The sequence below is a fragment of the Medicago sativa genome, chromosome 5, assembly GCF_051527215.1.
Source record: "Medicago sativa cultivar Bolivia chromosome 5, Bolivia_mono, whole genome shotgun sequence".
Taxonomy (NCBI): domain Eukaryota; kingdom Viridiplantae; phylum Streptophyta; class Magnoliopsida; order Fabales; family Fabaceae; genus Medicago; species Medicago sativa.
Window position 1 is genome coordinate 67116175 of NC_140753.1, and position 16731 is coordinate 67132905.

Genomic DNA, 16731 nt, shown 5'->3' on the forward strand with positions numbered 1-16731 from the left:
GTAAGCTTATACCATAACCACTATTAAAAAGTATATATTAAATACTTATTTCTTATTGGACGTGAGTCCCATTTTTTTTTTTTTTAGTTTCTTGCAAAACAATAAATACAATAATTTATTTTTGTAAAAATTCTGATAAATATTTTTTAATCTTCTTTTATAGGTTTCTGGATTTACCCCTGCAAACAAGTTTAGTGTTTTAATCGTTAATGAATAGAGGCATTCTTGCATGGACACAAATATAAATGCATAGTATTTAGTCACACACACATCAAAAACCTTTTTCTCAAAAGACTAAATCATTTTATTATCAAGTTCTTTTTTATTATTAGAAAAAATATTTTTATGTGTGTGTGCCTAAACACTGTACATTTATATTTGTGACCATGATAGACTTTCTCTAATGAATATTACTAATGCTCCAACTTAAATGCAATACGAATAGACTCAAAAGTGCACCAATAGTTTCTACATAACAGCATACTACTTAATTTAGTTTATGACTTTATCATGTCATTCTAGATCTAGTTCTAGAATTTAAATGAATAAAACACCGTTGTATTGCAAAATCCAACAGTTACTAGTAGAATCAACAATAAGCAGAAATCAGCTTCCAAAGCGGTACCCATTCTCGAATCGATTATTGGAATCTGAAGTGATAAATATTGACTTCAAAATTGAGAAGAAAAATAGAATTAAAGAAGTAAAGAAAAGGAAATATAGTACACTTCAAAAATACAACAACTACAACTTCCAATTATGGTTCAAATGGATAAGAGGCACGTAACAAATGAACGTGTAAGATAGGGAATGGATTCCTTTGTATAAGGAATAGGAATCAGAGTAATCAGACAGCATCCCTATGTATGGTTGACACGTCACATTGCATGCACGTGGGACACGTGCCATGTCAGCTAGTGTGACACTTTTATGCATGGTAGTGGTTACACGTCATTTTTGACGGGTTGCGGTTTAACGATATCCACGAGTGTCCAAAACCTTAGACCTAAACCACTCTATGAATGATGATGTTCTTCCCTTCTAGTTATCTTGTTTGATTGTTGTGCATTTCTGCTGAGTGACGAGCGCCTAAAATAAGTGAAAGAACATAGCTTAAACTATCATCAATGGGGTCTCAAATTTGAAGACCTTCGTACTTATTAGCTATGAAACACAGACAACGGATATAGGACACGACACAGACACTGACACAGTTAATAATTTAAAAAAAATCACATAATTCAATATAATTACAAGTGTCAGTCTCGTGTCGCGTGTCCGACATCGGGACACGTCTAATTCGAGAAGTATTCGTGCTTCATAGCTTATTAGATACTTCTATTAGGGAGAAATTTTCTGAGTGATTACAAGACCCAATATATCACTTAATATTGTTGGAACAAAATGTGTTTAACATGAACCTTAAAGAGTTTTGATGATAACAAGGTATTAAAAATTGTAAATTGGACTAGCTAATATTTGTTCAAGTGTATAGGACCATAATTAAAAAGTTACATCATTTATTGGTTCTGAATGAGCAAATAAAGAGCAAAAGGAATCAACAAAATTGAAGCTTAGTGCTCCTGAAGGCAACTCGCTCCTGAAGAGAAAAAGCGCTCCTGAAGCAAAGCCGCTCCTGAAGTTAGTAAAGTGCTTCTGAAGAATAGTGCTCCTGAAGAACAGTGCTCCTGAAGACAAGAGGTCCAGAAGCTGCATTATCAGAAGCTGCCTCATCAGAAGTCATTTCACCAGAAGCTGAAGATCAAATGAATTTGCAAAGATTCAAGGATTGAAGAATCATCACTGCAAAAAGCTGTCTATTGGATTCGAAAACACAACAAAAGATTAGTGGAATTTTGCAACGGTCATTTCAAAGGTGTTTGAAGACATGTGCTTGCAATTTGGACGAAAGCGTTGACATTGTACTATTGTACGAACTGTACAACCACCTTCTCCACTACTCTGTTCTGTGTCCACGCTACAAGACAAGAAAACAACTCCAGAATACGGCTTCGCCTGCATAGATGTTCCTTTGGATAAGGAATGGATTTCAAATTGGTTCTTCATAGGACAAAAACCAAATCAGGCAAAAGATCATTGGTGAAAGATCAAGCTTCAACAACGACTCTTTGATGTGCTGGCAATTTCATAACGTCTCTTTCACACCTCTATATAAAGGAGTGGAGACTTAGAGTTTTGGTAATGCTGAACGAAAGACTCACAACATTATTACAAGTGTCAATCCTCTGCTGAAATTGTTCTGCATTCACTTAGAATTTCTGTGTTTCAAAGTTGCATTTTAGAAATTCTTAAGTTATTGAGTCTGTATCTGATTTGTATTGTGAGCACCTCTGATTGTATATCAAGTTTTCAACCTTAAACAATTTTCTGTGTAATTTTGTTTAGTTAAAAGTCTCTTGCAGTTGTGCTTGAGCAGGGAAGTCTCTTGATTGTGTTCTTAAGCATAGGAAGACTCTTGCAAAGTGTGCTTGAGCAAAGGAAGTCTCTTGCAGGTGTGCTTGAGCAATTGTAATCAGATATTACTCTTAGTGAAATCTCCTTGGAAGTGCAAGGGGGACTGGACTACTTCCGGATTGTGGAAGGAACCAGTATAATTGCTTTGTGTCGTTCTTCTTCTCTCTCTGTTTTATTCCGCTGCGTGTAGATTCTGATTATCACTTCAGAAGCTGTTTCACTTAGCTTCTGATCAGTGTGTTCAGTTTTAGGAGAAACGAAGAATTTTCCAAAACACAATTCAACCCCCCTTCTTGTGTTTTTCTCACCTTCAAATATCATAATCTTAAGTGGGTCTCACACATTTCTAATATTAAAAAATTGAAATGTAATGATATAGAGTTATTGATAGTTGATTAGTGGGTCTCATTTAAAAAAATTGTGTGAGATATTAAGTTTGAGAGATTAAGTGTTTATTAGGAACTATTATTTAATGAGTAATGTTTACACATGAGATCTATTTAAGTACCGAAAAAAATGTGTGTCTCCGTTGTGGACACTCTTAATATTGTTTAACTTTACGTGACAATTAGACATTAATCAAATTATTTATTTGTCTTTCACTATTTATATAAAAAAAAATTATAGCAATTTGGACCGACATTTCCCATAAAAAAACAATTTGAACCGATTTTTTCACTTTTCAATTTTACACTTCATTAAATGTATTTAATTTACTACTAGCGAAAAGATATTATCGTCTTTCAGCTCTTTTTACTGCGCTGACGTATGTAAATTATGAATGATATTTTATATGAATTTTTTATTTTGATTAAAATTATAAATATAAATATTATTGGCTTTCAATTTGCGACAAACGCAAAAAACTATGTCTATCTTTTTCAATGACAACAGTAATTTAACAAATATAATATAGACTTGGGACCTGAGAGTGTGCTCCTCCTCGAGGTCTCATGTTCGATTCAATCTGATGCTAATTTGGATGCGCTCTGATGCTAATTTGGATGCGCTAATTTAACTTCTTAAAAAAAAAACAAATATAGTATAATATAATATAAATCTTTATTTTATTTTATCTTTTATCTTTTATTTTATTTTATAATATAAATCTAATTTGGATGCGCTCTGATGCTAATTTGGAAAATCTTTTTTTTTAATAACACCAAGAATATACCATTAATATAGAAAAACTTGTTTAAAGGCATATGTGGAATTATAAAAATTCAACTCAAAATCTATATCCCCTTCATATATAATATAGATAATATTGTTCTTATTGTTTTGAGATATTTCTTATTTTAATGAGATTTAATTTTTTTAATTAAAATTTAAAATAACATTATTAAATAATAAAATAGTTTAAATGAAAAGTAAAATAGGTAATAAAAAAACAGTCCACACTCATGTATTTTATTTATACTAGCATTCCATTAATTTAATTGTGGATTAAAATATGCAATATATTGTTCTTTTTATATATTGTTTCATATTTTTATTTGTGCATGATATTTAGAAATTCTAAAAGTTTTTATTTAGTTATTTATCTTTATGATATTTAGTTTTAGTGTCGTGCGTAAGATTTGTCTCGTCTGAAGCATAACCCTGATTTAGGCACTTATAGGGAGGTGAAATTACCTAATATTGATGTATATCTGTCTAACCAAGAAGTAATTAATTAGTAACTAGGGAAAGAAGCCGAAAGAGAACGAACCTTGAGAGTAATATACTTAGGGAGGTGACATACCTTATAGATATATGCCCGAATCAGGAAGTAATTAGTTAGTAATTAAAGAAACAAGTGACTTCGCGGCTTAAATTAGCCCAGTACGTAACTCCACTCTTCTTTCACCTTGGTAAGGTAGACGATGATAGGGCTGCCCGTTTGTTGAACTATCGAGAGAGAGTGTGTGATATGTGCTTCTAAGTTTCATAGATGAACAAATCTTTAAGAACATTAGGACTGCACTGATCGGAATTTAGGAAAATCAACTTAAGTTTATGTTTCAATTACCACTAAGAGAGTAAAACCCACACATACGTTCGTGTGATCAGCAGGTGCAACTCGACGGCTGGAGGGGAATAAGCCCATATCTTTGAGAGAGTAAGGCCCCACATGTACTATCTGCGTGCGATTAGCAAGTGCAACTTGACAATTGATAATTTATGAAAAAAACTAATAAGAATTGATGACTTTTAAGATTTTACAAATAATATTTGATGGATTTGAATCTAGTTACAAAAATTTAGTACAATATCAATAATTGGTCTACTCAAAAACATTGCATGTTTGATTACCACACACACATTTAACCATTGTTCCTTTCCATTCCCCTTCTGTTTGTCATGTTAATGGTAATTACATCTATGTTTGGAGAACCATGTACCATCAGGAATGCATGGTATGACTTATTGTCATCCATTGAAGAAGAAGTGTGCCACACATTGAAGAAGAAGTTGTGCCACCCATTGAATAAGAATGAGCGTGCTTGAGTTTTTTTTTTTTTTTTTTTTTTTTTGTTTGTATCTTGCTTTCAATTTAGCTAGTTGTTGTGTATAATTTCAACTTCAAATAAAATTAAATGAAAATGAGTGTTTGTTAGCTTACAATTGGATTTCTTGTCTTATGTTATTTTTATCCTTGTTGAAATTCATCCTATAATATAATATGTGTCCAACTCTGAAAAACTGTTTTGGATGTTAAATTTTTCTAATGACCCGCGTGTTAAATGGTTCAGTTCATATGCACGATGCTTAACCTAAGATTATGGAAAAAGAATCAACTTTAAAGGAATAATATCATGTTAATTCATTTGCAATTTTAAGAACATGCTTCCAATCTATCTAGTTAAATAGATTCACATATATTAAATTGTCAGACCAACTCTTAAACTTAACATTTTCTTGGTCTCTGGCCAGAATATAGACTTATCCTAAGTTCATGAAGATAGCAGCTCATAACTTTATTTTTCTCTGTAAATTTAATTTGACCGAAAAAAATAATATATAAGGATCTAGTAAAGATGTATTTTTGACAATGTCATAATCTAATCCAACTCCAAAGAAGGACGAGTTCAAACATATTACTTTTAAACTTAATCTTAAATAGGTCATGTTTACCAAAATTGGTTCTAACACATGTATGTCAAACTATTTTTTGTTTTCATTTTAAGCGTCTATTTATGCTTTTATTAAATTGATAAATTTAATATAATTTTATTATATACAAATTTATGTCAGTATGATTTCTTTAAAGTAACTTAATTTTTTAATTTTTTTTCATTTTAACTTATTTTCATGAATTTATGTAACAAAAACACAACATATTCATTTCGACAAAATTATCATATATTATTAGTGCACTATTTTAATAGGTCATGTTTACCAAAATTGGTTCTAACACATGTATGTCAAACTATTTTTTGTTTTCATTTTAAGCGTCTATTTATGCTTTTATTAAATTGATAAATTTAATATAATTTTATTATATACAAATTTATGTCAGTATGATTTCTTTAAAGGAACTTAATTTTTTAATTTTTTTTTCATTTTAACTTATTTTCATGAATTTATGTAACAAAAACACAACATATTCATTTCAACAAAATTATCATATATTATTAGTGCACTATTTTAATTTTGTATTAATCTTTTGCTACATTAAATTTGTTTAACGTAAAATATTATCTAATTTAAACTTGAGAAACTTGATTATCACTAAAGAAATATATTAATATATTATAAGTTTTTGGTACAATTTACTTTTGTATCTAAAACTTAAATCTTATTCTATTGTAATTTTCTTTTATATAACTAACAAAAAAGAAGTACTCATGTGTTCGTCTTTCCGCTCTTTTATCATGCTAACATTTGTAAATTACGAACGGTGCTTTTTATGAAATTTTAATTTTGATAAAAATATATAGATGTTTGTGGCTTTCAAATGATAACAAACCCAACAAATCATGTTTATCTTTTTCAATAACACAGACAATATAGAAAATATGATATAAATGCGTATTTTTTTAATGATACCAAAATATAACATTAATATAGAAAAATTTGTTTAAGGGTGTTGAGGCAAAATCCCTAAAATGTTTTAAATATAAAACAAACTTTGATGATTAAAGGACTAATGAACTTTGATAAGTTTCTTGGTATTTAATATGTGTTCTTGAGTGATTAACTAACACACGAACAAGGTATAAGTTAAATCAAGTGATCAAAGAGCATTAAAGATTATGAACTCAGTCAGAGTTCAGAAGGTTAGTCAAAAAGTAGTTCCTAAGGTTGTTCATATGGTTTATCAAGAACAAGCCCATAAATTGATGATGATATCAAGAACATTCACGTGACATAAACAAAAATATAGAAAAGGACTATGACTTTGGATCAAAAAAGTAATAAAGAATTTATATGAATAAAGGTAAAAAATACATACATTGTTCGTTAAAAAGACTTAAGAACAAATGAAGTACAAACACTAGAAATAGTCTTATAAGAATATCATCATACATGTTATACATGCTGCACTTCTATCAAGTTTCACTATTAGAATTTGACTCCATCAAATGAAAGTATTACAAATCATCATTAGTTAGACAAGGAAAAATTCTGATGAACATCAAAAGGTTCGTACAACTACATGCTTTCTATGACAAAGATCAAAAGTACAACAAAGTACAAAAGCAAAAGTAAAAAGGCAAGATCAGTTAGAACAATAAGGATTTGTCACATGAGTGAAAAGATACTGCTATAGTCAGCAAATCCCCAAAAACATTAACATGGAGTGAAAACTTCACTTCCCTCTCTCCTGCATAAGTTCCAAGACAATCAGCAAGGCAATGAACTCAAGAACTTTTTGAAGTTTATACAAAGAACGCAAAAACTCATATGAAGAATTCAGAAATATTATGAAGTTCATACTAAAGAATCCATGAACATTTTGAAGTTCATGCGAATAACCTAGGAACATTCTGAAGTTCAGTCTGTTGTTTTAGAACTTAATGTAAAAGTTCTCAAGCATCATGATACGTGGCAAAATGCTATTGGACAAGTCCTACAAACTACACGAGGTAAAAAAAAACTCTATAAAAGGAGAAAAACATTCACCTTGAAGATACACAACTAACATGCATACTTAAACAACTTATTAAACGTGTTTAAATCTCTTCAAGTAACTGATTACCAGGCACGTTCATAACATTTTATGGGCCTTAGACCAAGTTTGAAAAAGGGTTCCCCTTATATAATAGATCATAATTTTTTTTAATAAACGGTGAATGAAATGTGTATTAATCATGGGGGTCCCCATAATATATATTTTAAAATCTCAACTATTTTCACTCTCCAAAACATCGTGTGGCAAATGCATCTCATCATATATATTATTAATAAAAAATAATAAAAACCCAAATAGAATTGGGTCGACTGAACCAAACACAACAAAGTTAAGTAAAATGATAGTAGACATAGACATGCCAAGTTTTGTATAAATTTCATTATCAGATTTGATAATTCAATCGATTTATTACCTCTAAAATTTCTCAAAAAACTTCATTATCATTCCAGTAACATGAAAACCTTTATAATTTGTCAACAAAAAATGATATGTTACTTATAAAAAACAGGGCCGAATTTAGGGGGTGCAAACAACTCTACAGAGCTGGGCCTCCTAAATTTTGGGGCCCAAATATTTATTTATTTTTTATTTATGTACTGTGTAAAATTTTAAGATATATTGATAAGGTGGTAAGTATTCAAGTTTGCGCGAGTGTCTCAGTGGTATGAGTTTGCAGTTGCAGTCTCTTGATCTTGGGTTCAACATCAATAAACCATTTTTATCTTCTTTAATTCTTTTTAATTCTTTATTCATTTATTTTCCTATTTTCTTCTTTAATTAATGTTTTTTCCTTTTTTTCTTCTTTAATTAATGTTTTTTCCTTTTTCTTCTTTAATTAATTTTATTTTAGTATGAGATGGCCATGCTTTGGACATAATTTTAATGGATTTGCGGGCCATATGTCCTCAAGACTATCTCTTTTTCCACCAATTCATCTAAGGGTCTTGTTAACCAGTGCCCCCGGGGCACTGGTTAAGGAATCTATAAATAGAATTTTCTGTCTTGGAAATATAAACTGTCACTTTTATTAAGTAATAATTACAATACTTTTTAATAAAGATTTACTTTATTTGGTGCTTAACCAATGCCCCGGGGGCATTGGTTAACATTCTCCTTCATCTAATATTGATATTTTCTGTGTTACTTATAATGATTAATATATATATATATATATATATATATATATATATATATATATATGTTTAAGGATCTTATTTTCAATGTAAAATAGATGATTGTTCTTTTAAAAAAATTATGTTTTTATTTTACTACGGACCTATTTTTACTTGAGAGTTGGGTATCCATTTCCATAGGAGCGACCCTGATAAAAAATCACAACAAGACCAAATTTGATGTCCCAAAATGAAAATTGTATTATATTATGAAATCAAAATACAAATACATGTTAGCTTTAATCTAAAACACCAAAAAAATCCTAAAAAAAATTGGTCTATGGGAAGGAGTATATATTTTGTGTTTTATGTCTTATTTCTAAGTTTTGCGATTTGGCTAATGAAATGTTGGGGACTTGGGGGGTGAAAATGAAAACACTGGGTTGGGAGTGTGAAAAGGAAATACTGCTGGGTTGTAGAAAAAAAAGACTGAAATCGCTGATGGGCTCTTTGCGGTTATTGCTATTTGTACCCCCCCTTTAAACCCAATATTACTCTATACACCCCCTCCTTAAAAAAGTTTGGGCCCCTTACGAACATGGCCCCTAGGCCGCCGCGCCCGGCCTATACCTTGGGCCGGCCTTGCTGATTACACAAGTCAGCTCTTAAGATTCATAAAATCTTAGAGTGTGTAACAGTTCTCTCTTATCTTCTCAAAAATAATCTTTTTGTCCTCATTCTTAAAAACTCTAAAATACATTGTGTAGAAATTCTCAGCTAGCTTTAAGGTTGTAAGTCTGCTAAGACTTAGAGAATACAAATTGTAATTGTTTCAAAGGGAACGAAAATGTAAGGTGTATGGGTTGAGAAGGTTGTCTCAAGCATTACAGTGGCAAAATTTGTAAGGTGCATGAATAGAGAATATGTGTAAATACTAAAATTCAAGGAGTATAATCCTATATATAGAAATGATATATGCTAACTAACTATGGTTACTTAACTAACAAGCAAACCATATGATAAAGTTAATCTCTAACTAACTAACAAACTTACTAACTAACTAAACTCAATCTTATTCAACTAACTTCTAGCTCAAATAATTAACCTCTAACAAACTCGTGCTAATCTATGATATATACGTCAAAACAACTATGTACTAGAATAGTGAACCAACACATCCTCTGCGTCATATGTGGTTCATTCTCTCGGGTGCATCTTATGTACCTAGAGTTTGAATTATACAACCAATACAAATATTTATCTCTCATAAATATATAAAAAAAAAAAACATGGAACAAATATATATCATTGATACATAAAAAAAAAAAAAGCTCGACAAATTTTTATGTCGTTTAAATTCAAATGCATTAGTTAAAGCTTATGTTACATTTCATTAATTAATCAAATATACTATATATTTCAAATTTTGCCAACACTGAGGATAAGAACAACGTTGTCTATAATAAACCTCACACAAGTGTTTGCCTAGTTGTAGTAAACAAAAACAATCTTACGTAAGTAAAAATAAACTCAATGAAAAATAAGACGACATTTATGAAACATGGTAAAGTAAAATACTTATAATTGATTTAAGTCACCGTGGAAGCTACTATTTGTAGCTTCAAGTGGAATGGATTATTATCATCAAAATTGATTTCTCAAGAATTAACCAAACATGATTTTATGAAATGAAATCGATTATGGCAGAAACATTAATCTCACTTTCTGCATTTATCCCATTCTTGGCTTTGTTCAGAAAGTAAAGAGTTGGAAGCCAGAATATTATTATTGTTTTGAATAATAAAGAGGCCATAATATTTTTTTGTTTATGCGGTATTATTAATCCTTTGATTTCTTGTAAGATTGAATTTTATATAACATGTAACGTGCCCACTATTTTTCTTGTACCTAATTGACATTCGCTTAAAAGTAATTTCAATTAAGAATTTGAGAATATGTTTTCCATATAGTCCAAAGAAGCATTCTCTAAACTTTCCAAATATAACTTGTATGATTATCATATTACACTATTACCCCTCAACCTTATCAAATAGATAGTACTATTTTTGGTCATCTACCACAGAAAAAACCTTGGCTCTCTAATCCACTTCTTCAACTTGCAATTATTATATGCTACTACTGTTACTTTGTAAAATTGGTATGATGGTGTCGTGTGCTTTAATTTTTCAAAACCATTTGCTAGTAATTTTTTAAACAATGTTCGATTTTGAAATTATAATTGCATATTCTTCTTTTTCCGGTATTCATCAATTACTAGTATTTTGTTTTTAGTAAAAAAAATCATTTTCAATTTCCAATGTTCTTTTAGAAATAAATAATCAAACTCCTACCGTTTTAGTTTTATGGGCTAGTACTTGTTTAAGATATTTGATGGAAACTTGTGATTTCATATCTCATATTGAGTGACTTATGATTTTTATTTAAAATGTTGAGTTGTGTTATATCCAGCTCTGCCACTTTAAATTAAAGATGCGTTTTGTGTCCGACACGAACACATGTAGTTACTTTCGATCATCTTTATTTTATGGGTCTTGCTAACTATTGCCCTGAGGGCAATGGTTAAGGAAACTAAAAATAGTAGTTTTACATTGAAAACTACAATTTTCAAGCTTTTAAAAAGTTGAATTCATTACTTTTACGACTTTCCAACACAATATTTCTATTATTGTTCTCTTAACCAATGCTCTAAGGGTACTCTTTAGCATTTCCCTTATTTTATTAAATACCATCGTGGTGTCTACATGACAATGTCGTTGTTTTGTCTAATGCCTATGTATGAGTCAGATTGTGTTAGCTCTTATCCTAAAAACATATACGCTCATAATTGGAATGAAATGAGAAGATACAATCAAAAATTATATTTTCCTCATAACATATCAATTACAAATAGAAATACAACATCTAGTATCAATTTAACCAATAGGGTTTGTGACACTATCAGATGGTATATGTGTTTGAAATCACATTTACATCTTTTCTAAACCCAATTTTATCTCTAAATGAAAAGAAAAATGAAACAGAACAATGGAGAAAAAAAATCCCCAATGCAGGGAAACAAACAATGAACTTAAAAACTAAATAAAATTACAAATTTTCATAATTCGGATTATCCTAACACAAAGGCAGGTCCTCAGGAGGAGCTTCTATGGACTCCAATAGCCCTTCTCCATCCTCTACCAAAAACACAGTAGCCAAACCCCATCCAATGTGAACATCCAAGTGACAATGCATAATCCAAACACCTACATACATCAAACAACCAAATTACATAAGATCAAACATTGAATAATTGATTATGTTTTTTCTCTTCATTATACCAAAGTTTTATATCGCAACCGCATATAGATACTTGGTCCTGCAGAGAATCGCAGTCAAATGAAATTGATGTGGCCTCAGTTATGGTCACAGAAACATCAAAGACATTGATGTCACGATCCATATCATGTTTGTGAAACTTTATCATAAAAATTAAGGTTAAATATATTTTAATCCCTATAAAATTTATAATTTTTTCGAGTTTAATCTTTTCGTAAATTGTCCACTTTCAGTCCTTATTTTGATTTTATTGAGACTAAGTACATGACTAAAGGTACTCCATTTTGTAAAAATTAATAAAAATAGGGACTAATTTTGAATAAAATTTATGTAGGAGGAATTAAACTTAAAAAAAATCTTAATTTTTTAGAGACCGAAAACATAATTAACCCTAATTATATTTTTTATACAATGCAAAGTTGAAATTGAGCTAATGTTACCTGGATTGTCAGCAACAAATCTGATAACTGCCCAACCATTAACAGGTACAGCAACAGTGTTCCTCATAGGTGGATCAACAAGGTTAAATTTTGAAGCATCTTTCTTAGGGTCATAATTTCCAAATCCCTCAGCAACAATATAGAAATCATATCCATGAAGATGAATAGGGTGATTCTCAGGAGTAACAATACTAGTATCTTGCAAAACAACCTGAACCCTTGATCCAAATCTCAACTTAGTAACTTTAGTCCCTTGAATCGGTTGCCACAATGACCGACTCACATTACCGGTGTAATCAAATTGCACGGGAGGTTTTGTGGGAAAATCCGTCGTAAAAACACCTTGTACTCCAAGTTTATGAGCCTGCAGGATTGAAAAATTGCTAGGAAGTACAAAAGACACATTGTTCATACTAGAAGTGAACCGTGTACCGTTCGGTCCTTGACATTGATTTGCATTAAAATTCGATGGACAATTGTTGAGTCCTAATCCAATGGTAAAGAAAAGATCTTCATCAATTTCATTAGGAACTTCAACATTCCTTAAACTTCTAAAGCTTTTACTAAATGATGTAACAGTGTTTGTGTCATTGTAAGCAGGTAATGAAGGCATGATTGGTCTGATATTTGCACCCCCCTTTGCAGGACAAGGTGATGATTTGTATTCAAGAATGGCAGTGGTTGTTGTGTTATCGAACGCAGCATTTTGAGCCGATTGGTAAGCGCGCCCGGCGATGTAGTATCTTGATGGTGGTTGGTCACCTTGGATTAGAACATCAGTGGTTTGGCCAGGTCCTAACATGAGAACATTGGTTGTGAATGGTTTGACATAGGAAGCATCAGCACCTACTACTGTTAGTTTATGGTTTGCAATTGTGAAGAAAAGAGGTTGATTTAGTGCAGCATTGATTACTCTTAGGAGGTTTGTTTCTCCTGAATCAATTGGAACAATTGTTGTGCCTGCATTGCCAATGATCATATGTCAAATAATGGAAAAATGTTTAGTCATGGTCATATATCATGAAGAATTCAATAAGTGATTGAAGGTGTTATTATTGCATACATCCTCCGATCACTATTATAAGCAAAAATCAATATTTTAGGTTCATTCAATTAATTTATTATGTATATGGTCTTTTTAAATGTCGGTTACTTTTTTTTTATGAAAAATTGTTGACGATTGTCTTATAACTAATTAAAATAAAATATTCGACTATAGTAAATTTATAAAAAAATTATTTAATTTATTAATTAATCAATCATATATGTGACATGTTGATAATGAGTTCACTAAAAAATCTACTCAAAATTAAAAAATAACATAAAATAATCAAACCTTTGGTAGAGCACTTGTAAAGATCACCAGGTTGACCATTAATAGTGTATGCATCAGATATATTTGGAGCTGCTCCTGTTTGTGTGGCTTGTCTCACAACGTCCATAGGGTTTGCATCCCACCATTCCCCTAATTAAAAAATAATCATCATAATTATTTTCACCGTTAAACCATCTCCATCATGAACATAATCTTTGTCTAAAAAGAAAAGGACAAACATATCTCATAATTTCATTTTCTTTATGATTTCATATCAATCACATCCTTAATTAACAAATTGAAAAAAATCTAAGTCACACGTTAAATAAAGATAAGAATTAAAATAAGTTGGTAAAGAATGACACTCTTCATTTTACAAGTGGATGTTACACACATCAGTTACATCAGATATAAAAATCTAATAATTACGTTTGCAAAGTTCTTAAAAAAAAGTTAGATGTCAAATGAAATGATCATTACCTAGAAGAATGGGTGTTTCACGCTTTGGCTTAGTGAAAGGATAAGCATCTCCTTCCTTAGGGTGAATGATTAGAGCTCCATAAACTGTGGCTCTAAGCCATGAACTATGAGCATGCCACCAAAGTGTACCTTCTTGTCCATTAATGGTAAATCTATAGGTGTAACTTTCTCCAGGACGAATAGGACATTGAGTCACAAATTCTGGTCCATCAGCCCATCCTGTTCTGATTTGTCTAACCCCATGCCTAAAGATTCAAAATGCAATAAAATCAAGCCATAAATTATTGATTATTTGCATATATATGATCCTTTATAAATTATAGCATGCATGAAAAACATACCATTAAAATTTTAAATTGTGGTTGTAAATAATCTTGACTTTTTTTTTCTTTCAAAAATATACAGCTCAAATTGCATACCCTACTATAAAAATACTATTATATGGAAGGTGTAAGAAAACAAAAAAGGAAATTTCAAAAATCAAAAACAAAAAAGGAATGTCACTCTACATGGTTGATCATATTTAGAAAACTAAAAAGTAACTATATGGTATGTACCCTGACTTTTCTTAACTCATTAATTCACAACCATCATGCTTAATATATTTCCCTTTCCGAGCATTGCAATTTATCTAGAGAGTTTTTATCAAGAATTTATCAAGAAAATATCTCAACCAATTAAATTTGTTATTTGACGGAAATCAAGGGAGGTAATTGTGTGTAATTAAGAAAATGTGTTAACAAATACACTGTCTTGAAATTTTCTTGATAAATTTTGTCATTATATCTATCATTTCCTTTTCCTTTTCCTTTTCCTATATACTAAATTCTTAGTACAAGTGTGAAGAAGGATATAAAAAGTGTTTGCTTGCTTGTGGGTAAAGTGATCTAATAATTTTATTAAAAAAAAAAAAAAAAGCAAAGTGAGCTACTAATTTGTCAAAAAAATAAAATAAAAATGAATCTAAAAAGTTCTAGCTAGCTTTTGATATTATTACCAATGAATGGTGACATTGTAACGAGCTTTGTTAATGACTTTGACAACCAAAGTATCTCCATTATTAATTTCCAAAGTTGGACCAGGAAATTGTCCATTTACAGTGATGCTCATTTGTGTGTTGCACAGCCTCTTCACTGGAGTTGCTTGTACCTTTCACATTAATAAACATGCCAATTAATTATAATTAATCTCCCAAAGGTTAAATTAACAACTAAAAATAAAAAGGGCTTTAAAAAAAATAAAGAAACTTACGACAAACTCGTGCTCATGAACTTTGGCATTAGCTAAAGAAGCCAAGAGAAGAAAAATTGCTAAGAAGATGGTGTTGAAAGCTTCCATTGTTTAGAGTATTAAACAATATAATCAAAACAATGTGTGTGAATGAAGGTTAAGGTTACAAATTGCAATGGAAGTAAGAGTGGGAGAGAATGGTTTTTATAGTGAAGATTAGAGTCTTTAAGGTTGGCAGATTTGGTAGTAATACGGCTGTAAGTTGTATTTTCATCAAAAAACTTAGTTCAACCCTATAAAAGTTGTTGCACCAGATAGTTAATTATTTTTTGCTTCTATCTCAAGTCTTTGTTTAGCTAAAGGTTGAATTTTCAAAAAAGGGTCATTATTTTGAGACTTTGTCAAGGGAATAAGACTTTGTTTTAATTTACCTTTTCTCATCTCCTTTTCATCTAAGTATGACATTTGATAATTGACAGGTACTAGAATTAAAAGCAAAACACAGGTTTTTATCTTTGTGTAGATAGATACTTACATATTTAGAATTTAATAACTATATGCTAAACAAGTTTTACAATTAAGTTCAAATATGTTTTTACTTTTTGATTGTAACCGTTGTGCTGTAATTGGCATATCTTGTAATTTAAATAGGTTTGTTGATATATTTTTTTGTTTTTGTTTTTTGACAAAAACAAAATTTATCAATCAAAATAATAAAAATTGGAAAAATGAAAAAACATGTTTCTTCATGGTAAGTGTGTTTCTGTGGGCATACGAAGAAATAATATCCTATGCTTAACAACCAATTTGAGTTTGACATACTTATCTGATTAAAAAAGAGAGTTCGATTCATCAAATCCTCTATTAGAAAGGCAATCCAACTCCGTTTTAAAAATTAGTTTTATAGCGAATCTAAATGACCTAAGCCATTTAATCGAGGAGCCTACTGGAGGGTCAAAGAACTCGAAAGCAATTCGGTGTTTGTTCAAAACTTATTTACATAGTTAATGTTTAATAACCTCAAATATTTAATTAAAAATGTGCAGTAATAGACCAAGTACTCCCTCCGGTCCTTATTATAAGAAAAAGTTGACTTTCTAGGTTCATAAAATAATTAATGTATCGTAGTGTAAATATAGACTAGATACATCACTTACACAATAAACCAAGTCAATTGTTTCTTATACTAAGGACCGGAGGGAGTATTTTAGAAGTTTGGAAAGC

The 16731-nt window shown here is 30.5% G+C and overlaps 1 protein-coding gene across 1 annotated transcript; it reads right to left on the reverse strand.

Moving 5' to 3' along the window:
* Positions 1 to 11562: 11562 nt before the first annotated feature.
* Positions 11563 to 15684, reverse strand: LOC146924226 (laccase-5-like). The gene is made up of 6 exons (XM_085709229.1): positions 15529 to 15684; positions 15275 to 15426; positions 14278 to 14522; positions 13819 to 13947; positions 12483 to 13442; positions 11563 to 11969 (listed from the first exon to the last, which is right to left on the reverse strand). Exons 1-6 carry the CDS (start codon positions 15613 to 15615, stop codon positions 11839 to 11841), a joined length of 1704 nt encoding a protein of 567 aa, XP_085565355.1. The 5' UTR covers positions 15616 to 15684; the 3' UTR covers positions 11563 to 11838.
* Positions 15685 to 16731: the final 1047 nt, after the last annotated feature.